Source organism: Corythoichthys intestinalis, chromosome 4 (assembly GCF_030265065.1).
Source record: "Corythoichthys intestinalis isolate RoL2023-P3 chromosome 4, ASM3026506v1, whole genome shotgun sequence".
Lineage (NCBI taxonomy): Eukaryota > Metazoa > Chordata > Actinopteri > Syngnathiformes > Syngnathidae > Corythoichthys > Corythoichthys intestinalis.
Window position 1 is genome coordinate 24,472,605 of NC_080398.1, and position 25,528 is coordinate 24,498,132.

Here is a 25,528-nt window from a genome sequence, read left to right on the forward strand (position 1 = left end):
ACGGGAACAACTCCAGCAGTCTGGATACCCCCTCGGAGCCAAACACAACCATCCCGCCGGGGGATTCTCAGTATGACCTCAGCAAATCGGCAGAGACACAGGAGGGGGTGAGGAGGAGGAGGAGGAGGAGGGTGGAACATGGAGCTGTCTCGCTATTCCAGCTAGACCGTTTTACTTAAATAACGTGCGATATGTATCACAATCAATTAATTGATCGCCCACAATTACATCAATTAGTAGAATGGACTGCTGATTAAAAATGTCTTGCAGCAATGGAGGTTGAAAAAATGTCTCACTCAATGATGAATCACAGACATTTTGTCAGTCTTGTGGTATGGGAATATTGGAGTTTTTTTGTGTTTTACAGCGACTCATAAAGCTTTGCTTGCCAGGTTTTGTCCAAACAAACAATGGCAAACTCATTTTAGTTCATACATCTGTATTTTATGTGATCAAACATAGTAACTAGGGTTGGGCATTATTTGAATTTGAACGGCTCCGGTTCAGATTACAAGCGATTCTCGATTCCAGTTCTTTTAATAGGAAGGGTGAAAAAAATGGTATAGTTTATTTTAATTTCTTAACTTCTCCATGTTTTTATTTTTTTTATTACCGTAATTTCACGACTATAACATGCACATTTTTTCCCCAAAATCAACTTGTAAAATCATGGTGCGCATTATAAACGGGTACAGGGATGGAGACAAAAATATAAAGACCGATTTTTTTTATTGACACGGCCATGTTGTGTTGAAGAAACTTATGCGGCGATCCGTTGCCGACCATTACGGTACGTGACGTCACCATTTTGTTTCGGTCGTGGCGAGCTAAGGAAGGAGTCGGAGGCGGAATATCAAACAACGCAGCTAATCCACGTTGCTTTATTGACATTTAGGCTGCAACAAAATACGGTAGCAATGTCTGTCTCACATGCAAACCGCGGAATATAACTATCTTTCCAGCTGCTCCCTCAACAAAATACCTCCCCCTGGGAACTATACAACGTGCCAACATAAGTTCCGCTGGTGAATTCTGTTGCACGGTAATACTTCACTCTGATTGGTCGAATGATTTCGTCTATGTTATATTCTGCTTTTTTCCCCCACTCTTCATAAAGCACAGAATTTAGTTTCTTGAACTCGTTTGAGTCAACATTTATTGCAGCTTCGCATCTAGGACCATAACAAACGTAACAACACAGACTTCCTGTGTCCGTCAACAATATCTGTCCCTCGGAAAACTCAAACCCAAATAACAACTCTTGTTAGTCTACAGCGATGCGCACTTTTGGTTTTCCAACTTCTAGCCTCACTTTTATTTTACCATATCTATCCATGGAAGAAACATGTATTCATCATGATGAAACGAGAAAGTTATACAGCAGCCTTTAAAAGAAAAGCCACATCTGTTTTGTTTTCTCCTGGATTCGGCTAAGTTGGAGAAGTTGTCAAATCATATTACTACCGTACATATTGTCAGTTTACGGTAATGTTTTGAACTACCAATGTGCTCTGCTTGTGCTGTGTTTCACCAGTCAGTAAAATGACATTTCTGTATCTATACAGGAGCTCTGTTTTCTTGTATTCTTCTATTTATTGGTGCTAAAATTAGGGTGCGTGTTATACACGGGTACAATAATTTTCCCTAGATTTTACAAGTAAATTTGGGGTGCGCGTTATACATGGGTGCGCCTTATATTCGGGAAATTACTGTATATGAAATTTCAATTAACTTTGCTATGCATTTCTCACAAGGCTATTTCTAACTTGTATATAAATATCAGTCTTTGAACTTGAATATGATGAAGTTTCTTTCCACAGGAGTGCACTTTCACAAAGATCTTTATTTTTTCAAAAGCTCACGGAGAACACATTTACACATATTCTTTTGCCCATGTTTAAGAGCAAGGGTCCTCAAATACAAATCTGGAAGGTCCACTGTCCACAATTATTTTTTTCTTGCTTAAGGGTTTTTAATGTTTTTGGATTTGATCGGTTGTTTTATTTGCTGGACTTTTATTGTGATGCGCTGTCTTTGTTTCTTTTTTTTTCTTAATGTCATTGTATAATATTTTCCTGCCTTTTATTCATCTTGAGCCACGTTTTGTTGTAAAGCACTTTGAGGGCCTTTCGGGTTTCGTAAAGGGCTATATAAATAAATTTGAGTTTTCTTTTGACCAAACAAAAGTACAATGCATATTCTGATTAAATAAAAATAACAAAACATTTTCTTGACTTAAAATAGAAATAGAAAAAAAAAATGCTGGTACAATGTTTACACATGTACACTAAATAAATGAAGATCTGTAATTAAGGTGCAAACAGTAACTATTGACAGTACATTTTGTAACTGTAAAACACTGCTGGACAAAAAAGAAAACGTGCAAAAATAGTAGTACCAAGCTTAATGACAAGCTCCGTCATTAAGGTGCAAACATAATAAATATTGACAGTAAATTTAACTGTAAAACACTGTTCAATGAGAGAAATGGCATTTAGGGGTCTCATAGATGTTTACTCACATCATCAGCCAGTGTGTCTTGTGGTTTTTGTTGTCATTTCCTCCTTTTCTTTTCCTTCGAACATTGCTGCACTCGCTTCAGTCATACACTCTTATTATTTCTCCATCAGAGAAGGGCTTCTTATGTTTGGCCAACACCATGACACTCTGAGTGAGCACTCCGTTGCAATTTTTTGTTGTGTCATAGATTTAACAATACCCTTGCTTGACTCTCGATATGACTGCTTCAACATGTTAATTTCTTGCTTTCTCGATTCTGATATTGGAGGAAACATCTTCAAAAGAGCTGTGCTCTTCAACATAATGGTGTTTCACATTTTCACTTTTTATCAAAGCAACTGTCTTGAAGCATATTAAGCACATACAGTGCCTTGCAAAAGTATTCGGCCCCCTTGAAGCTTGCAACCTTTCGCCACATTTCAGGCTTCAAACATAAAGATATAAAATTTTAATTTTTTGTCAAGAATCAACAACAAGTGGGACACAATCGTGAAGTGGAATAAAATTTATTGGATAATTTAAACTTTTTTGACAAATAAAAAACTGAAAAGTGGGGCGTGCAATATTATTCGGCCCCCTTGCGTTAATACTTTGTAGCGCCACCTTTTGCTCCAATTACAGCTGCAAGTCGCTTGGGGTATGTTTCTAGCAGTTTTGCACATCGAGAGACTGACATTCTTGCCCATTCTTCCTTGCAAAACAGCTCGAGCTCAGTGAGGTTGGATGGAGAGTGTTTGTGTACAGCAGTCTTCAGCTCTTTCCACAGATTCTCAATTGGATTCAGGTCTGGACTTTGACTTGGCCATTCTAACACCTGGATACATTTATTTTTGAACCATTCCAATGTAGATTTGGCTTTATGTTTTGGATCATTGTCCTGTTGGAAGATAAATCTCCGTCCCAGTCTCAGGTCTTGTGCAGATACCAACACGTTTTCTTCCAGAATGTTCCTGTATTTGGCTGCATCCATATTCCCGTCAATTTTAACCATCTTCCCTGTCCCTGCTGAAGAAAAGCAGGCCCAAACCATGATGCTGCCACCACCATGTTTGACAGTGGGGATGGTGTGTTCAGGGTGATGAGCTGTGTTTCTTTTACGCCAAACATATCGTTTTGCATTGTGGCCAAAAAGTTCAATTTTGGTTTCATCTGACCAGAGCACCTTCTTCCACATGTTTGGTGTATCTCCCAGGTGGCTTGTGGCAAACTTTAAACGAGACTTTTTATGGATATCTTTGAGAAATGGCTTTCTTCTTGCCACTCTTCCATAAAGGCCAGATTTGTGCAGTGTACGACTGATTGTTGTCCTATGGACAGACTCTCCCACCTCAGCTGTAGATCTCTGCAGTTCATCCAGAGTGATCATGGGCCTCTTGGCTGCATCTCTGATCAGTTTTCTCCTTGTTTGAGAAGAAAGTTTGGAAGGACGGCCGGGTCTTGGTAGATTTGCAGTGGTCTGATGCTCCTTCCATTTCAATATGATGGCTTGCACGGTGCTCCTTGAGATGTTTAAAGCTTGGGAAATCTTTTTGTATCCAAATCCGGCTTTAAACTTCTCCACAACAGTATCTCAGACCTGCCTGGTGTGTTCCTTGGTTTTCATAATGCTCTCTGCACTTTAAACAGAACCCTGAGACTATCACAGAGCAGGTGCATTTATACGGAGACTTGATTACACACAGGTGGATTCTATTTATCATCATCAGTCATTTAGGACAACATTGGATCATTCAGAGATCCTCACTGAACTTCTGGAGTGAGTTTGCTGCACTGAAAGTAAAGGGGCCGAATAATATTGCACACCCCACTTTTCAGTTTTTTATTTGTTAAAAAAGTTTAAATTATCCAATAAATGTTGTTCCACTTCACGATTGTGTCCCACTTGTTGTTGATTCTTGACAAAAAAATTAAATTTCATATCTTTTTGTTTGAAGCCTGAAATGTGGCGAAAGGTTGCAAGATTCAAGGGGGCCGGATACTTTTGCAAGGCACTGTAGGTTTGGTACTTGCAGTTGGTAAAATGGACGCATATTTGTCAGTCCATTCCTCATTGAAACAGCGATTTTCGTTGTCCAGTTTTCTTCTCTTGATCAACTTTGAGCATGCCATTTCGTAAGATTCAGTCTTGTACTGGGATTGCAAAGTGCCGGCCGGGTGCGACTCGTGTTTCACACTGTTGTGGTTCGTCCACTCTAACTAGTAGGATTCAGGCTCTCTCAGCCAATCAATCAATCAATTTTTTTTTTTTTAAAGTGCCATTTGCTCTGGGTCCACAGAGAGGTGTGTCCGCTAATTGAGGAGGCCGGTTTTATGGTAAAAATGGACAGTACTTATATAGTGCATTTATTTACATGGTTACCATGCCCAAAGCACATTAGCACACATTTACCCGTTCACACACAACCCATTGGAGGCAAATCAGGGTTCAGTGCCTTGCCCAAGGGCACTTCGACAGTGGGCAGTCGTAGCCGGGAATCGAACCGCTGACCCTTCGGTCCAAGGATAACTCCGGCTACCAACTGCGCCACAGCCGCCCATGTTTTAGAATGTCTTATGCTACAGGAATTTATTGTTTTGCATCATTTGTTTTAGGTGGTACTTCTACAAGATAGTTAAGAGCTGACATCTTGCAGATATGAGGCGGGGAGGGTTCTGTCCCTTGATCTTAAAATGACTACTTTTTAAGGTTTATTTCTTTCTAAACTGATGAATTGTTTATTCGTCCACAAGATGGCACTATCATAACTCCGGACTCTACAGTTTTTCTTTGGTTTTGCTATGTGCGCTTGGCTTCCCTTCGTGGTGACTCGCTGGAAGCAGCAGGCAAAAAGATCATCACTTTAGTTGGAAAAGAATCCTTGAGGTTTAATGACGCTACACATCTCTTCTGCACTACATATCGTTGGGAACCTTGATAAAACTATAGACTAAACTAAATAAAAATCTGCAAGTTTGAATGTTTCAAAAGAGGGGCCGATATCATTTCGGTGTGTTTATTCTGTTACTTTGTTGTCATTTATGTGAAGCGAAGCAACACATTTTTGTGCTAAGCTAAATTAGCCACTTCATATGGTTTGCTCATAACGGAGCTAGTCTTCATGTGGCTTCATCTTCGTGGTGTTCGGCAGCTATTTTTTCCAGTCGGCGGTCAGGGCAACTTGACTTGGAATCAAAATTTTAAAAATTGAACGGTTCCGGGAGAACCGGAGTGTTAGTCCCAGATTACATCGATGCTCGATGCTCAACCCTAATAGTGGCATTCAAATAAAATCTTCAGGACTGGTTCAGGCTTGAAGGATCAATAAAAACGGCTAAACCGAAATGGCAGGACTTCACGTGTTGGACAGAGATCTTGAGACTTAGTGGGTCGACCATGATATATCATGCATCCACTAAATTTTAATGTTGATAAGTGAACTTGCTTTTAAATTACCCTCAAGGGAAATATTTAGGTATGCAAATCGCACAAATGTTAGACCTCTCTTCATGGAGAAAATGGTTTAACACACAAAAATGACACCAATTATGAGCACAGCCGTTGTGTGACGAGCCACCCAACACGAGTGTAGCACAAAAATTCTGATACCCTTTAAACATGTACAAAGTAACTGAATAAATAGACACACACACACTCTTCATAGTTACTGTACCCGATTCAAACTGTTACCTGCTCTTTTTTTTTTTTTTTTTTTTTTTTTGCGCCTGAGAAACACACAAAGCCCGCTTCACTTCCTGGTACCATTAAAGCGTATGTCGTTCATCACTGGGACACATACTACAAAGTGTAGCTAATGCGTGATGGGTAGGTGGGAAAATACTCGCATTTGATTAGCAAAAAATGTACTGGTTTTAAAAACTGACAACGGCTATTACGCCTACTTCCTGAAAAGATGTGTTTCCACTTTGTCAAACAAGACTTTCTGTTGGAATGCACATGATTAAGGTGTTTTCTATTCCTTTAATGTTTCAAACCTGGGTTTGGGTTAAAGCCCTTGTTGTGGTTTCACTTATGAGAAAAAAGTTGGGGTACAGCTCAGGATACACGGACACCACATTCTGCAAACAAAGTAACTAGGAAATTAAACATATTTGAGAAGTCAATGATAACGAGTACCGATTGAACCAGACACGTGCAATGTGACAAAACCACAAGGTCAATTCAAGTGGATAAAACTAAATATTAAATATTTTTAAAAAGCAAGAAAGAATTGACTTCATTCAGCATCTTTAAGGAACCTGACGGTTCAAGACAGTGCGATACACTGTTAATGGTGAGACCCTGAACAGTTCTATCAGCACAACACTCCAAGAACTACAAATTAGTTCAACAAGGATTAAGTGTTTCCATCTGCAAAACATCACTTTAAAGTCAAGACCGATCACAATTTGGGGGTCATGCTAATTAACGAAAGCTGTTATGAGCACATTAAACTTACACATTAAATGCAAAACAGGATATAGACATCCAATTATCAGATATTCCAAACCTTCAACTAAAAGTGAAACTATTTTGTGCATGCCCCGTTGTTTGTGGCTCCCTCCAAAACATGTGTATTAAAAATCCAGCACTTGCTGCAAAGGTTTTAATGCTAACATAGCCTTTTGTAACAAAAATAATGGGAAAGGCTTCCCTAAAAGGGAGTCAGTTAAATGAGGAAGTCATTACACAGGACTTCCTCAGATGTGATGTCTGCATAAGATAACAGTTTCTGATGGGAATGACACGCGGACACACATAGACGCACACGTACACCTTGTCATGCTGCAACATGACGCCTCCTCTTCCTCATTACCGGAATGTCATTCGACTTCCTATGTTCCTCAGAGGATATATCCTTGTTTGGGGTTCAATATTACAACCTAAAATGCAACACACTGATTGACGCCAACACCCCCCGCCCCCGCCAACCTCTGCAGCTCTTCAGCTTAATCTCTCCTGTCTCCTAATATTCCCCAAGTCAACAATAAGCCTGATGGATTCTCTGCATCTCAGGTTACTAGTAATGAAAAGTCCACAAAGCAAAGTCATTTCACGAAAGCTCGTTTATCAAAATATACGAGTACAAAAAGCTTGAAAGACATCCAGCGTGTACATCATTGCAACCAGTGAACCGTTGTCCATATTAGAGAGGGGGGATAAAAAGTTAAAAATGAAAGCGCCTGCAGTGTTGAAATGTTTTCATTGAATTTAATATAGCGATCTTTTCATCCAAAGTGAAGATATTTGGATCAAAAATGCACTCCATTTTTTGAAAGGTTGGTAAAACCACACCCAAAACCGAAAACACACAAACATGCATGACCTTTAAAAAAAAAAAAAAAATACTGACATTTATCAGGCCAGAGCTGAATAGGGGAGGACAGCTCATTTCGTCTGGCTTAATGATAAGACCTAACCACCGTAATCATTAGCACTAAAATAAACAAACGCGTAAAGCCTTTGCCGAGCTAAGTGCTAATGAGATACTAAGCGCTTGCCTGTTCCTTCTTTTATTAGGCAGGAAAAAGGATAAACTCGTCGTGATCCATCAATTACATTCCTCTTAATAGAGCCAGTGTAATGCTCACTCTGGGCTGTGGTGATGATGAATGGCGACTGGCTTGGCAGCAGGACAGTGTTCCACACAGAAATGCTCAGCGAGTAAGGGAATGGTTACAGCTCATAAGGCCTGGTACACAAAAGGATTTTTCAAATCTTAAAAGATGATCTGTTGCAGACCCCACATAGATTCTTTTTTTCATATCCGACATTCAACAGTATGTCTTCCTGTGCGTTTCAATGTTTTCAACGCATAACACCACTTGCTAATAATCTGTTCCACGAACGATCTCGAAAAAGTCATTCAAAGCAGAAACCTCATGTGATCAACACCTCAACTAAGAACTAACACTAGTGGTGTGTTGTACAATTATGTAGTCGACAAAACAAACTTCCTCTGGAAGACTTCTTGCCATCTGGTGAGCCCAAAACAAAAGATACAAAGTCAAGCTGGACATGTTTGTCATTATTTGCGGTTCCTTCCCTTTTTCTCAGTCAAGACGCTTATTCAGTAGGCTACACTCCATCCCACATCACAATTCACAAAGCCCTGACATGACTACTAAGATTTTTGCTCGTAAATATTGAACGTGTTGAATATTTAAGATAGCCGTCCTGCTCTTTTAGGACCCCATTATCGGGACAAATTTACTCCTAGCGCACCTCAGACAAAAGGGTAATCTTATATTGTGCTGTTTATCATGCCCGGCAAGAAAGGGATGTGGAATTGTGATAGTTACAATGTGGTTTGAAGTCAAGTTACAGCACTGTGTGTAATTGATTCATTGATCCATTGATCCAAAGAAGATCTTTATTGTGTTTCTGTCCTATGTGGAATTTCTAATTTGTAATTGTTTATTTTTTTTTTAGATTTTTTTAACCACATTTGCACAACGTTTTAGCAATATAAAACATTGTGTTGGGATAAATTCATTTGAATAAAGAACTAAGACAGTTGAGAAATTTTGGCTTTGCTTTTTATTATTTCAGTTACTTCAGTTTTGTTTTTTGTTTTATTAATAAAAATTTAAAAAAATAAAAATAAAAAAAAATGAAGTTCTCAGATAAAAACACTGCATTAACAGAAACTAAAAATCAGGTGCATCAACCTACTGGTGCTTGTCGAAATGGTCAAAATCTGCCAATCACTGCACCTATAATGAAGCCTAGAAAGCATTGAAATCTAACCCAATTTAAAGGCGATGCGAACCAAGCTTGATTCATAAGGTCTGTTCAAAATGAACAGCTTTAGTGTTGAGTCTCAGCCAGCTTTTCTCTTAACTCAAAATCATCAGGGCTCCAGTCAAAATCGATGGCATGTCTATTGTCATCAATGGCTGTAAAAAAAAGTTAACTAGATGAAGAATCATGGAAGCAGGAGTGGTGGACTTTGTATCAACAACAACAACAACAAAATACAGTGGTACTTCTACATACCATTTAATTCATTACAGGACCTAGTTTGTTTCAAAATGTCGCATGTTGAATGGGATTTTCCCATAAGAATACATTATAATTCGATTAACTTGTTCCACAGCCCAAAAATCTATCAAAAGTCTTAATAAATACTGCTGGTACAATTAAAAATTGCAATTACACATACCAAAACAAATTATAACTACTAATCGGAATAATAGTAATAATAATAATAATAATAATGTAAGAAATTGGGTTCTAATGTGGCAGCTGTGCTTTGCATGCTATTCCTGAACTCACCGTGTGACTGACAAGAGAGAGGGGTGCGGTGGGAAGCGTTTACTTTTTTCACGTTGTTGTTGGCATTGGCTACAACGGACAGTTACGATGTTGAGTTGAACAAGTTCTGAAATAAATCATTAAAAACCTGACAGCTAGCGACTTCCTTGCCAATGTTACAACAAAAATAATTGTTACCTTAACATTTAAAGACTGGTGAACGGAGGTCAGAGGCGGGCCGTCAGATATATTCCGGCTATTTGTCAACCCAGTTTACTGACGCGCACACCACGCTCATATTTTCCAATCATTTCCATCTTAATTTCAATGCTAAGCGTGACCTTTTTCCTTTTTCACCACCTGCACCAACCTTCTCGGGACCCATGTTGATTTCTCTCACAAGAAAATCCGCCGTGTGCCCGTCTGGCGGGAAAACAATGAACAGATGAATGAACAATTGCGACAGAGTCATAAATCGCCGTATTTCGAGCATGTCGAAGAGTCAAATTTTACGTCGGATGTCTAAAGGATCGTACGTCGAGGTGCCACTGTATTCAAGTTAACAAAAAAGGCCATTATTGCTCCATTTTGTCCTCCTTAGTGCGATTTCGCTCAGTACTCCCAAGACCAAATGTTATTCTCTTCAACAGTGTTATGACCAATAAAAAAAAAAAAAAATACTGCCGTAGTGATTTGTTTCAACACATTCTGGTTCGCTTACATTTGAAAAAGGAAACCAAGTGAGAGAACTAACAGGTTTGCAAACACATCACCTGATTTGTGCCATTGAGGTGACCCCAAACATGAGATCCGGGGAAGTATTGTTCTTCTAAATTTGGTCTACTGGATCTCGCTTGATGTACTGTATCACATCCAGCTGAAATCCAGGCATTTTAACAGCACACATGAGCTCAGCTGGAGCCATGTTGACAGACCATGTCAGGCTTATTTTCTCCGCTAGCCACCATGTTGTTCCTGCCATAAACAGCAAGGCCTCGAGTCCAACAGGGGCAGGGCGAGGATTTGAATACACCAATGACTACTGTCACTCAAACAAAAGCACTGGAGTGGACGGGGGGGAAACAAAGATAGAAGAGAAGAGAAAGATGAGAACAAGGCCCCGGTCTGTGTGTACTAGACAGCAGAGGGGGGGTGGTGGTGGTGGTGGTTTCGGGGGGCTGAAGTGTGGGATGTAGATTGGCGGGAGGTTTGGAGTGTGGCCGGTACACAGTGGGCGTCACCATTGCCCGTCTTAAATGCTTGCTGCCAGCTCGCTTTAGAGGGGGAAAAAATGCTTCCAATCACTGAAATGAAGCCCACGGAAAACCATTCAGCATAACTTTGCATTCCAAGTGTTTTTTAGCAGTCTCCTCTAAGGTGAAGCAAATGAGCTGTGATTCATTTAAGAGCAGGCAGTGAGGCGGCCTCCTCCCCCGCGAATGACCCTACGTGCCCACTAGTTTCTCAAGCAGGCAGCCAGCCAGCCAGCCAGCCACCCCCTGCACGCATGCATGTAGCTTACTCAGCCATAAAGACAATACCCTTCGCCCGCAACCCCCCCCCCCCAAACTCCCCTCCACATAAGCCGAGCCCTCTTCAATAAAAACATCACCATGGTAATGGGCCAAGCCTTTTTTGACCCACATCCCTTGCAACTTTCATACGGAGGCATTTTTATATGACTTGTGGTAATGACTGAACTACTGTAATATTGACTGTAAAACATCACACTGCTTGGATTTCTTTAAACATTTTCCTATTTGTTCATCTTAGATTAGCAAGTGATAAATTGCCACCGTCTGTGTAGAATCATGGAATGAGCATTTAAAACACTTCTAAACCCCTTGTGTCAAAGAAATGCAAGAAGAAAAATCAAATGTTGCATTATACAGTATAAATAGCATTAAGACTGCTCTTCTCACAAGCAATGATCCATTTTTTGTTCTTTTTATATTTAAGTCCAAATTTGCTGGGAAGTGACACCATTTGCGATGTATCTGTAATTCTGTCACGTTGACTTGGAGAACCCCTTGGAATTTCCGTCCAGCATAATCATGTATATTTTTAGCAGTAACTTGTCAGCCAATTAGAGGCCCCTTTCATATGCCACTGTATTTGTGTGTTTAACTATCCAGTTCATTAAAAGGCTAACATTGCTTTGGCAACTCTGAATCTGTTCTCACGTGAGTGTACCTTAACTCTTTTCTTGCGACTGAGAACAATAGAAGTCCAATCCATTTTGACTGGTCTCCCCTTTGCTTTATAAGCCTGGTGGGACGCCAGGTTTTTCTTATAAGACTCTTCGCTTAAGTATTGTTCTTTCAACAGGAATCTGACTTTTATGCCATTTATTAATATTTTTAGTTTGGGGCTTTTTCAAGAGCAAACCCTGAAAAGTATTGCACGTCTATCGCTGTGACCTATTTGGAGACTTCATAGCTTCAATTTTGACTAATTTATATATATGGCGGAAAACACAGACAAGGCTGAATAAGCAGTTTCTGCTCTTGCACCCCTCTTTAAAATAAACTGTATTTTAAGCCGAAAGAACAAAAGAAAATAGAAAAGAAACAAAAGAACAAAAAACAAAAAGTGTTTGATAGAACAATATGTCTTGATGCTGTCATTGCAGTTTCATGGCGGATTAAGCCCCCGAACTATTTTTAATTTGTCCATTTTACCCTGGAGACCCCCCATTTACAGACACCGCACAACCGCTTTTGTTTCAACCCAGCCATAAAAAGAAGTAATTATACTTATTATTCGAAATGTCCATAATTTTTAGCTTAGCATCATTAATTGATGTCTTAATATATTCGTTTAAAAAAAATATATAATAAAACTTTATAAAATTATTCACTCGCATATTTTAAACTTTTAAACAAATTACATCACCATGAAAAAAAACTAGTGTCTGTAAATCGGTCACGGATATTTACCTGATAACTATCACTTAATTGTATTTGTTTTGTTACTCTCGCATTTTCCCCCGATATTTCAAATACATAATCGATACAAACAAATTCCCCAAAAAAAAAAAAAAATCTTTAAAAGGGTAAATATTTGAAAAAGAAAATCTTTACCACTCCTTGATGTCTGATATATATATATATATACACACACTTTATTTTTAATGCATAAATTAGAAACTAAACAACATTTAAAAGTAGGAAAGAATATTTTTATTCCACGTTTATTGTATATGTATATCCATATCAAATTAAGTGTAAAAAGTTGTTTCAAAGTTAATTTACTCTTTTAAAAAGATCTTTAATTTGATAAACAAAAACATTCAAAAAGTTTTTTTCCTTTAGTTTTTTTTTTTTTAATAAAAAAAATAAAATAAAACAAATGAATAAAAATAAAACATACTCGTATACCTTAAAGAGCATATGACACCAGAAAAAAAGTCTTAAATGGCATTATTATGTGAATTAGAATCATATTTTGAGACGATTCGACTATATACAACAATTTAGCAAAGCGCAGATGACGAGAAATTAGTATTTTAATCTGCCGGTTAGCCACGCCTACAATTATAGGGCTTTAGCGTCCCCAACAGGTGGATGACGTCAGTGGTAGACTAGGCTCATCGGTTTTACTATTCAGCCCATTGAGGGGGAATTGTTCAGAACGAGGAAAACGCGACGAAGAGAGCTGCAAAATGTCATTGTTTCAGTCTCTCTACTCCCAATATTTTTACAGGATATTCTTTTTACCCAAGTACTTTCTCCAATTGCTAAATAAATGGCATGGTCATGACAAATAACAATCTTGTGCTAAATGGAATATAAAATAATAAAAATCCATTTATTCAAGACGACATGGCAAAATTACTCCATAATGGTCAAAACAGTCGACTTCACCTTTACTGTCACACCTCCCGAACAATATTTTATGACACCTAAATCGGACATATGTAATTTCCCTTCCCCGGCTTCGGAGAATGTAAACAGACCAGAAGGAGTGACAGCTAGCCGACATGCTAACCCGAATCGAGGGATGTTTCAAAGTCTTCGAAGTGGAAAATCACACATAACTAGCCTGGATTATTTGACATGACGACCCGGTTGTCGAGTTTCTTTGTGGATCGGCAAACCGCCCGGCGGAGAGCAATTTACAGTTCGTTCCCTGGAGGAGGGTGGCTGGAATTGTTGTGCAGCTAACGTGCTAACAGCTAACTGCTAATGAGCATGAGGATAGCTTTTTACATGCCTATCAATGATCAAACGTAAGTAGTCCTTTATTTAAAGGAGTTTTATCGTGTTTACTTTGTAATCACTGGATTCGTATTTGACATAATACAAAACAAGATGTTTACTCACTTCCTTGTAAGTCCAATGGTCCCACAGTAAATATCCACGGTGAATGGGAACCTTTTGAAACTCCAAAAAGGCGCATACGCCTCTCCCGCATACAGAAAGATTTTTCTGCAGCCGTTTGGCTGGCGTGATGCAAAAAATAAAAGTATTAATCCGCAAAATCAGCTGAATCCTTCGTCTTCATACACAACAGAACACTGTATAGTGAAGAGAACGTCTTCTACCGTACACGTCACAGCGCCCTCCTCCTCAATGCAAGACCGAAGCCGGAAGTCACTCATTTTCATGGCGCGGGATTCAAAAAACTAAATAAATATAGCGATCGCTTCCACACACATCCAAGCGGTCCATATCATTCAGGGGCATAAAATACCGCGTGTATTATGAAATAAACATGCTTTTTCGTGTCACAGGCACTTTAACCTCTTTAGAAGCCATTGATGAAGATCCATTTCCAATGGGAAGATCACAATCCCTCTCAGTCAAAATGAATTGCATTTTATTATATGCGGTCCATTTAACCACAGAAACCAACCTTCATTAAAAATGCATCAGTCTCCTTTAGATTCATCATGAAACTTTTTATATTGGGTAAAAATCCAATCATCCCCCTCTTTTCAGACGTGAAGAAAGCAAAGCTTGTGGGCTTAGAGCTAGCTGTCAAAGTACAACAGGTATGAGAAGCGCTTCAATACACAGCCCTTGCATCGTTTTAAGTTGCACAAATCAAATGATTTAAATGCAAGAAAACTCAAAAGGAATGTTTCTGCCTGTACTGGTTAAGCTTTGCATTGCTCTACACTCATAAATATGGAAAAGCTTTTGTTTTGTGCCTCTCCTACTCCACAAGCACCATCAGAGTACTCCATGCGCTGCACAATCAAAGTAACATAAAAAGGTCTGCTGCATGAATAAGTCACCAGCGTGCATGCACGGTCAATCGTGAACATTTAGAATAGACGGTCGGGTGCAAGAATGGTGGATGCAGCAGCCCTACATACTTGCCCTAATTACTGCACTAAACAAACAGCCCGAGCGCAGAGGAAGCTGAGAAAATGTTCAACTGGTTTTCACGGACCTCGCATTCATATGTTAATCAGTTAGCTGCATGCCATGGATGCTTGATGTACTGACTGAATTGCTCCCAGTGACCTCACCTGTGCCTTTAACGGCACGCCAAATTCTTATTTGAACATTCTTTTTTTTTTTTTTTTTTTCAAACCAGCCTATGGGCAAAATACAGAAGGCTTATGTTTGTGCGCCACACTTTCAGTGAGTGGCATGAAAATGTGACTGAGGTTTTTGCATAATCACGCAGAGACACATATACAGACACAAAATACAGCCCAGGGGCCATTTGAGGCCCGACACAGTTTTGGGCTAGCCTGCGGCATTTATAAAGAGACCTGATGCCATTCACCTTGTTCAGTTCATATGACAAAATGACCAAGTATGCAAAAGATGTAGGAAAAGCAAGTGTATTCCGTCATCAACACAGCTACAGTTCTCACAGACTAGGTAGGGTCTGAGTCTCATTTTCTGTTTGATGCTCTTGGAATGAAATGTTACTAACTCACTACTCCTGCAGACACCTGGGAATACAATGACAGCTACAGGAATACACAGAAGTTTGTGAGGTCAGTGAAAGTGACCAATGTTGTCGCTGAGAGGTGAGAAACTGATGAGTGACTTTGTGACTCTGAGCACAATTGACCCAGAGCAGAAAAGCTGCTTACTACAAGTTGTAGAGTACCTCAGTAACAAGTGTGGCAGTTTTAAGAAAGCCACAATTAACAAGTAAAAATACATGTAATGTCGACATCCTGTCTGACAGTTTCTTACACCATACTGTATATGTGTCAGTGCAGTGCTATCATACAAACATATTGATGTCTTGCGGTGTCCCAATTGTTTGTGCATTAAAATTAGTTAAAAATTTACACAGGCATTCATTTGTTTTAGGTGTTTACCACCATATGCAAGAAACATTTATTGGCTTTCTTTTAGTACCACTTTCAATGCTATAGCATCACCCTCTAGGATGCTACAATGATAAAAAGGACATAATATCCTCAATTTTGCATTTTTTTGAAAAATTGCAATGAAAAAACTACATGGCTCTTGAGGCAGTCATAGCCAAGATTCTAGTTCAAAGTAACTGGCATATATTTTTTAATTTAGACGTTGCAGAATGGTAATAACATTAATTTGGACATGTTTGATGGAAAAGGTCAAACTTGAAGAGGCCATATTTAACAGGTTTTATTTAGGCTAGCGTATTCGGTACAAGAATTGCTAAGGTTCATGTGAAAAAACTTTGTTTGGATTCAGTACAATACAAAACAAAAGAACATATACTGTATATACATTCATTCAAACAATCTATCATGGAACATGGGATCTTCATGTACATACTAGATGCATGGTGTTGGTGCTTTATGATCGACTTCGATAAATAGCTTTACAATGCGTTTAAAAAGCGTGACTTGGGAGGTGAGAATGACTTGGTCTCTCTCATGATGATCATCGGTTTAACTGTTACAATTAAATGAGAAGCTAGTGATTACAGCTCATCAGTACTACCATTAACTCTTTCATTACCACTGATAGTGCTGTAACGATTAATCGATTAACTCGAGTATTCGATTAGAAAAAAAGATTTAAATTAAATTTTGCTGCTTCGAGTAATCGTAAAGTGGCATTGTAATACTTTATTTTTGAAAGTTTTTTCATTTTGTTTTATTGATTTTGGTGGATACACTGCCGTCTAGTCTGCCTCATTTCACATAGCTGAATCCAGGTGCTCTCTGTTAAGACAAACATGAGATAAGTTTTTGTTTGAGCTAATTTTTTTTTATGCATTCGTAATTTAGTTTATAGGTATATTTAGCCTATTTTGTGGGAATATGTCTGAACCATTTGTTAGCATTGTAAATTATAGCATTTAAACTAGCGGACTTTTGCTATGTAAATTAGCCAATTGTTCTTTAGTTGTACATAGATCCTCATTTATTTCTTTTTTATACCGTTTTAGGCTCAGGTCAGGTAATTACATTTTTCATGTTCTTTATCTGATTACTCGATTATTCGAACTCATGGTTCATCGATTAATCGACCACTAAAATAATCGATAGCTGCAGCCCTAGCCACTGACGATGAGAGACATCCAATCATGTGGCTCTATTCCTCCTCCTGCTGTGAATTTAAAGTTAGTTGGTCACTAGTAGACATCCAATCACTTTGAACTAGGGGGATTGTTAGCGAACTAACATAAATTGACAGTAGACATGTGCCGATCACCGGTTTAAAGGTATACCGTGGTATGAAAACGTCACGGTTTCAAAACCGCAATAAATTTCTGTCATACCGTCCCTACGGTATTAGCTATTTTTCTATGTACCAAAAATGCAGGGACAAAATCCCTCGCTTGCAGCTGCAAGGCTCAACGCTCCCCCACCCGTTCTTACTCAGTGTCAGTGAAACAGCTTTACTGCACGATGGCTGGAGGAGGTGAAAATTACGAACTGTGGGTTTAGGCTCACCTAAAAGACTGCATTTATTTTAATTTTATTTAGAATATTTCAGTTATTTTGTTGTTGTTTTCTTTTTTGTTTATTTTAACTTAACCTTATACTTATTTTATAATTTGCTAATATGTTTTGAAAAATAAAAATCCTGTTCAACCCAAGTTTTTCAACCCAGATACTTTATAGTAACACATTTTAGAGCTGTAATTGAAATCCTGTGATACCGTGATATTTTGGCTTAAGGTTATCATGCCGTCAGAATCTCATACCAGCACATGCCTTGTTGACATCCCTCCCATCATAGGCTGTTACAATATTTTAAAAAATAATGGCACAAAAAGATGTTTCTTTTTCAATGTGAAGGTGACAGTCTGCAGTGTATGTTGTGGAAAAAGCTGTCAAATCGATTGCTCAGCAGTTGAGACTCACAGTGCAGTGTTCTGGCAGACAAAAAAAAGTTGCACCTAAGCAAATAAACACAGCAAATTGTTCAGGTTCCCACTTTTCTATTCTCTCGAGTACATTAAGAGCAAAGTTAGCAGGGCCTGCAAGTCAAGTGGAACTAATAGAGGCTGATGTGTGGAATAAAGCAAGCATGGCAAGGAGAACTGGGTGGTTTTGGGACATGGCACCAAGGACACAAAAGTGTGTGTGTCTACACACAGCTATGGAAGTGGAAGCGAGGGGGAGTACCTGACCTGGGCCCAAGAAGGGAGCGCATAAAAATCTTGATTTGTTTGTTTGTTTGTCTAATGTTTTTACGTTTTCCATTTCAAAAGAAGTGGAGCCTCCAATTAATTGGTGTCATACATTCTCCAAAATATAGATTAATAATAACATAAATCGAAAGAAGGAACCTTAAGATCATAATCACCAACATATTGAACATTCAACCCCCCCCTTAAAAGTTGCAAAATGGTTAAGTCCGCCAACAGCAACCACCAACAAGTGAATAACTGCCACTATTTTTGAGTTAGTGGCAGCCAGATAACAATACTGTAGTATTCGAAATAACGATGCCAAACTTCCGCTGTTGTTTTCTCACGCTTAATCATGAAACAGCTGCGGTGGATATTTCGAGTTTAGACTGGTTATCCACTGGTTAACCACATATGCTAATGTTTCCATGAGAACTTGAGCACTTAGATCATGGGTGTCAAACCGGTCCTGAAAGGGCCGCAGTGGGTGCTGGATTTCATTCCAACCAAACGATATGAATACCTTTTCACCAATCTGGTGTCCTACAAGTGTAATCAGCGGAATGCAGTCAGGTGCTGCTTGTTTTAGCAGAAACATCATTGGTTGAAATTTCTGTGCAGGATCTTTTGGAACAAAGACCAGGACCCACTGCGGCCCTTTGTGGAATCGGTTCGACACCCCTGACTTAGATGAACTAACGAAAGTTGAAACAGGATGTGCCTGACACGTGTGACATACGTTAAAGATCACGTTGATACATTTGACTGAGCAATCCAATATTTGTTCAACCAACTACAACACATACAGTACATTAGCCATAAGAGGTTATGTCTTAGTGTTGGACTCCCCTGAGGAAATAGAAAGGTATAAAAGCAGGTACCAGACAAACATTATCCTATGTCACATTGTTTTCTCCAAACTGCAGTTTGTAATAAAGAAATTTCATCATTGTACAAAATTGTTCATTATCTTTTTAGTTTCCCTGGACAACAGCATAGAGCACGGCTACTATGGGCTCTAAGACAACAAACCAAGCTAACGTGCACCACGTGATGCGTTTAGTGACGACACGGAAATATGCAGCGTTCAACAAATTTGTCTAGTAAGATGCAGAACACATTCGACTTTTTTGCTACAGTATAAACCATCGATGTACAGTGATCCTGCGTTTTTCGCGCAACCCCCCCCCCCCCTTTTGGGATGTGTTCAACGTATTTATTCAGATTTAGCATTGGAAAGAGATAAATGTGACATGATTTTTCCCTTTTTTTTTTCCCAAAGTACAATTCTTTATTAAATGCTTCACAGCACAAAACACAACACAATGAGTTGCCATAGCACACTACAGCCAATGTTTAACAAGTTAAACGAGTCGGCGCCTTTGAAAGGTAGTTCTGTGGCAAGTTCAAAGCAGCTCCCTTGTCACTCATCGTTAACTTTAACAATCTGCAGTTGCCTGGTGAGAAAGAAAAGCTTCAGGAGGGAGAGTGAGAGGCTGTACGTGATCGGATGGGACATCTGTACAAAATCCTGCATTTTTTTTTTTTTATAGAAAAAAAAAAAAAACGATGGACTGAGGGTGCGATGTTTGAAGCGTGAAGTAGCGAGGTATCACGATATACTAAAACTAATTATTAAAAAATAAAGTTGAGCCTGCTGAATTTAACACAAAAAGTAACTTTAAATGTAAAGTTACTTACTAAAAAAAATGAAATAATTCAATTACTTTTCAAATGAGTAATCTACAATCCAGAATCAGATTACTATGTCAAAGTAACTGTGGCAACGCTGAATTCAGGTTAACATACAGTGGTATGGGGATGAGGTGTTGATGTTGGTGAGCTGTTCCATTTTTCCTCACACAACGTTATGTGTTACTCCAAAATAATTCAACTTTGGTTTCATCAGTCCACAAAATATTTTGCCAAAAAATCTGTGAAGGGTCCAAGTGCCTTTTTGCGAACATCAAATGAGCAACTATGTTTTTTTAGATAGCAGTGGCTTCCTCCGTGGAGTCCTCTCATGAACACCATTCTTGGTCATAGTTTTTAAATATAGTTGATGTGTGCACAGAGATATTGGACTGTGCCAGTGATTTCTGTAAGTCTTTAGCAGACACTCTAGGGTTCTTTTTTTAACTCCCTGAGTATTTTGCACTGAACTCTTGGCGTAATCTTTGGTGGACGGCTACTCCTTGCGAGAGAAGCAACAATGCCAAACTCTCTCCATTTGTAGACAACTTCTCTGACTGTCGAATGATGAACTTTTAGAGATGGTTTTCTATCCTTTCCCAGCTATATAACAAATCAACAATCCTTGATCGCAGGTCTTCACCATGATGCACATCAGACAATGCTTCTCATCATGACAATTCTTACCAGGTGTGTGTTTTATAGTGGGCAGGGCAGCTTTAAACCACTCATCAGTGATTGGGCACACACCTGACTTAAATTGTTTGGTAAAAAATGGTTTCAATTGCTGTTTAAGTCACCTTAGGCAGAGGGTTCACTTACTTATTTCCCCCCCCTTCTGTCATTGTTTGCATCCTATCCTCATGAAAATATAAAAACCTAGAAATGTTTGGTTGGTTTTAGTTAAAGCAGAAACTGTTTTTACATCTGTGTGATTCTGACAAAAGATCAGATCCATAGGCGGAGTTTGACTTTTGGGGCAGTAGGGGCACAACATGTTGACCCCGAAACGCAGCGTCAACAATAAAATTAACTCACAACAATAATTATGATAAGTTGAAAATGAGCGTTTTTTTTTTGTTGTTGTTTCCCCATCATTCTTGAGAGGAATTCTAAACCAGGCTGGTTGGGACAGCTATACTTTTCGCCAAGATCATCATCCATTGAATATGGTAACACCGCCGGTATCGTGGCAAAGTATCCCCTGGGTGGGGCCACTGCGCTGCACTGATTTGCTTGATTTCCATGTTTTGGTGATGCAGTTATCTTTGAGGTTTTAAAACATGGCCCATCCATCATAAAAAACTTTTACGTAACATACATACTGAACGTAAAAAATGGCAATGTTTCACTGTTTTACTCGTAGGATGACCTATAACTGTTATCACTGTAATTCAAGTCCTGTATGGAGTTTCTCCACTTGAATAAACGTCGATGTCCAAAATATACAACTGTGGTTCTTTTCTGGCTTCAGTTAATTGTTTAAGTCGACATGATTCATAACTAATTTGTGTGCGTGCGCTCCCGCGACCAGGGCACACAATTTTTGAAAGGGGTAAAAACATTGGCAAGACACCGGTGGTAGCCCGGTTGTACAATTAGCGCGTTAGTGGGGCAAATTGACACTCCGCTCACCATTTTGACGGTTGTCTCTAGCGTTTCATGGTCCACTTTTTCAATCCTTGGCTCTTTCTCAGTAGTTGTTGTCGCTTTTGAAAGCTTAGGTTTGAAAAAATTAGAGGAGTTCCAAAAAATCAATTATTACATGCATCGCGATTCGACACGTGACGATTCAATTACGATTCATAAAGGCTCAAAAACGATGATTTTCCCTCATAACTTTATGACAGCCACTCGTAGCGGAACAAAATTCAAACATGTCTATCGCCCGGACACTAACAGACGCACGCACGTTATAATGGATGCTGCCTGTAACTGAGTGAGAGATTTACTCTTTTTCAAAAGACTGGAAAATAAATTTGTGTACGAGACAGGCAGGGACAGAAGCCGAGCGCTTCTGCGCGCACGTTATTTTTTATAGCGAAAGGGGAGGAGAGATAGTTCATGCTCCTCGTCTTTCAGATATCCAGCTGTAGTTTCAAGTCATGTCAATTGAAAAATGTCCTGAGTGTGTTGCCAAGACCGTGTGCGTCAATAAGAGGTGAGTACGCAAACCCTCTTGTACTGTTTAGCCTTTATTGTTGTCATTTTTGAGGTGTTAATAGCTAGCGCCGAGCGCTAAGCTAATTAGCTAATTTGCTAACGTGTATTTCATATGCAGAACGTGTAAAACCATGATTAAGTACAGCGGTAACACTACAAACATGCGAAATAGTACAGAAATCTGTGAAAACAAAGTATATTGGTCTAAAGACACTTTGTTTCCAGAAAATGTGGAATTCATTCCACCTGTGTAAATTTTATTGTATTGTTGAGTGAAATTAGCACTCCCTTTAAAATGGTTAATGTTTTTGCACTTTTTTTGTAAAAATAAATAAATAATAAGCAGCTTAAGGGCAGCTTTTTGTTGCATGGGCATGTTTCCATCGTTCCTGTTGAATAAATAGGATATTTATAATAAATGATGGACAAAAATTTGTTTGTCTACTTTATTCATTAGCAATGTACGATGCATCGATAATCGTGATAACCGTGATCATCGTCAATACCTTGATCATCGTTCAAGAATCGAATCGTAGGCACCCTGAATCGTAATTGAATCGAATCGTGGAGTGCCTCAGATGGCACACCCGTAATATCCATCTTGGATCTTCTGTCCTCAGGTGGTTTTGGCTAAGCAAAACAAATGACCGTCTCTAAGTTGCTAGTCACGTGATCAGTTCGAAAAATTATTTTGACCCATTATAAATTTTTTTTTTTGTTCATTTCATTCATTTTTGTTGTTTGTTTCATTGCTTTACAACATTTATTGACAATATTTTCCTAGCCTGGTAAACCAGACTCATCGCTGTTCCAGCTATTGAGTCTGGCCACCATTCAGTGGATAAAATTTCCATGGCGGAGAAAGCCACAGCAAACAGACAGCGGAGTGGACCAATCAGCGACGAGCGGACGTGACATTAGTAAAGCGACAAAGGACTTGCGCGTGGAAGTAAACATTCGAGGAGAGCGGAGTTTATTCAACATGGCTAGCGAGAGATATACTTTTGTCAATGACTTGTATCGACGTGTTTTTGGTAATTTAAAACTGATTTTACCGTGGACTGGAACATATTCTCGGCTATCCTGTTCGCCATCGTGTTGTTGTGGAAACGACTTCCGACGCGGAAGAGTGACGTTGCTCGTTAAGAACACTTCACGCAAATAAACAAATCTGGTTGATTTTGTTCTTACTCGAGAGGCCGTTAATGGGCTGGGTCCCAGACTATTCTCACAGTGTTTGAAAAATACAGGGAGAACAGTCTGGCCGTGCCAGGCAAATATTTTCCCGGAAAATTCTTAATTTTAAATTCATATATAGGAAAGTCAATTACATGCAATGACATTTTTCGGCTACCAGGGGGAGGGGTTGGCCCCCTGGTCCCCCCTTAAACTCCGCTTATGATCAGATCACATTTGGCAGTGATTTTATGCAGACATGTGAGAAATTCCAAAAGGTTCAGATACTTTTTTCATGCCACTGTCCTTGAATTCAAGTTAACATAATCCACTTCAGACAGCTGCTGCTGCTGTTTGTATGCTCAAGTAAAGTCTTTAGCATAGCTAGTTGCCAACCAGGCTCCTTGCAGCTGTAAGTATGAAGATCATTTCTGGCCAGCTAACATTAGTTGTCAATACTGACCAGTTTTCGAAACAGACATTGGTGGTGTAGCAGCAGCACTATGGCTGACTATAGCATAGCTTGAGGCTCACTGACATTAGGAGTGTACAGGGTCCAGAATTTGTTGCGACGCCCCTGCACGCAGCTGTCAATAACCTGAACATACACCTTGCAGCCCAGCGGAGCCACACCTTAAACAGGCGCTACGTCACTCACCGAAACTCGTTTTAAAGAGCCGAAACGGGGCTGTAAACATGACTAGAATACAAAACTAACACACACACGGCTTGAATACGTAAGCAAAGTCGAGTATATAAAACCTCAAAGAAGGTTTACAACAAAACTGAAAGAAACGACTGTATAAAAGGCACCTGACCAGACTTTTCGCCGACCTGACAGGTGGCCAAAGTGGCGTCGAGACTAGTAATATACAAAAGTAGTTTGGAAATCCCCTTACCGTGCGGTAAAAGTGTTGAAGCCAGGAATAAAAGTAGCAATTTGACGAAGACTTGTCCACTTGATAGGGCGTCTTGTCCGGCCATGGTCGTTCCGAAATGTGCCGGAGGGGAAGAGCAGGTTCACTTCGCTTGGAAAGCAGACGGGAATAAAAAGTCCGTGGTGAGGAATATTCTCGCTTTTAAAAAGTCGCCTCCCGGCTGAAGTGGGTTCAGTTTAATTCCGTGATAGCACACACAGGTAAACGATTCGCCTCTTTTACTCCCGGCGGACTGACTCACTGTTGACTGTGTGTGTACGAGAGCGTATGTGTGTGTTGCAGCGCTACTTAACGCTCCATCAAATAGTCCGTCTTTCCCTCCAGAGCCGAGCGAGACCCGACCGAGCGAGTGTGGTGACGTCACCAGCGGAGAAGGCGTCACAAGTCCCGCCCTCTCGAACCCCCACCCTCCCCACCTCAGAACCTGCAAGGTTGGACCTGGTTGAGTTTGAGTTGAGTGGGTGGAAGTGTTTCGTGTACAACTTGTTGCAATAGCCCAAAGCGGTGCCATCCTCAAAAGTTGCGGAGACACACGCCGAGCGTATAATTGCTTCGCTTGTACTACTAAGTCACTCAATGCATCAAATTATAAATGTTATATGTGTGTACTTCGTAGATTTGAACTGAATGTCTGCAATGATCCAAGAGACAATACAGAACGTACAACCAGTTCAGTGGTTGTACAATGAGTGAGTGTCAGTGAAGTGGCTCATAGCGCCCTCTAGTGTTTATGCATCAGGATGAAGTCACAAAACATTATTCAAACATTACTCAGTCATCATTTAAGGCAGTGTTTCTCAATTATTTTCTGTTACGCCCCCCCAGGAAAACGTAAACGTTCCGCGCCCCCCCCCCCAAACTCTCTGCCACCACTTAAATATACTGTAGTATCATTTGTATATAAAAATCTTATTATTTTAAGTACCACTCTGCATAACATTGTTCTTTTTAATATGAAAGAAAAAATATAGATGAACTAACAATAAAGTGTAAAAAAAACAAAAAAAACCCACATCCTTTCTTGTAAAAATACACTCAAGATACATTTTTTGACCGTTTGATGCCGAAAAATAAAATTTAATAAAATCAATAAATGATAATAAATTCAAATTGATTAGCAACATTAACTCATTAGGGCAATATGTCGAACAATTAGACCGAAAAAACAACAATGAATACAACAAAAGGACAGTGTCATTGGACAGAGGGACAGTTTTTATTTTTGCTGCAGGCAGTATCACCTCCTTTGCTTATGGTG

The 25,528-nt window shown here is 39.4% G+C and overlaps 1 protein-coding gene across 3 annotated transcripts in view; it reads right to left on the minus strand.

The window, feature by feature from the left end:
* si:ch73-22o12.1 (nectin-2) overlaps positions 1-24,625 on the minus strand; it is a 332,756-nt gene extending 308,131 nt beyond the window's left edge. The window contains exon 1 of one of the 3 annotated variants that reach the window (XM_057833548.1): positions 24,232-24,623. In XM_057833548.1, coding sequence (XP_057689531.1) covers positions 24,232-24,316 — 85 coding nt within the window. In that variant the 5' untranslated portion in view covers positions 24,317-24,623. Of the gene's footprint in view, positions 1-24,231 lie in introns of all 3 variants that reach the window. The other 2 variants (XM_057833546.1, XM_057833545.1) reach the window with 2 other exon arrangements.
* Between the last annotated feature and the right edge of the window lie 903 nt (positions 24,626-25,528).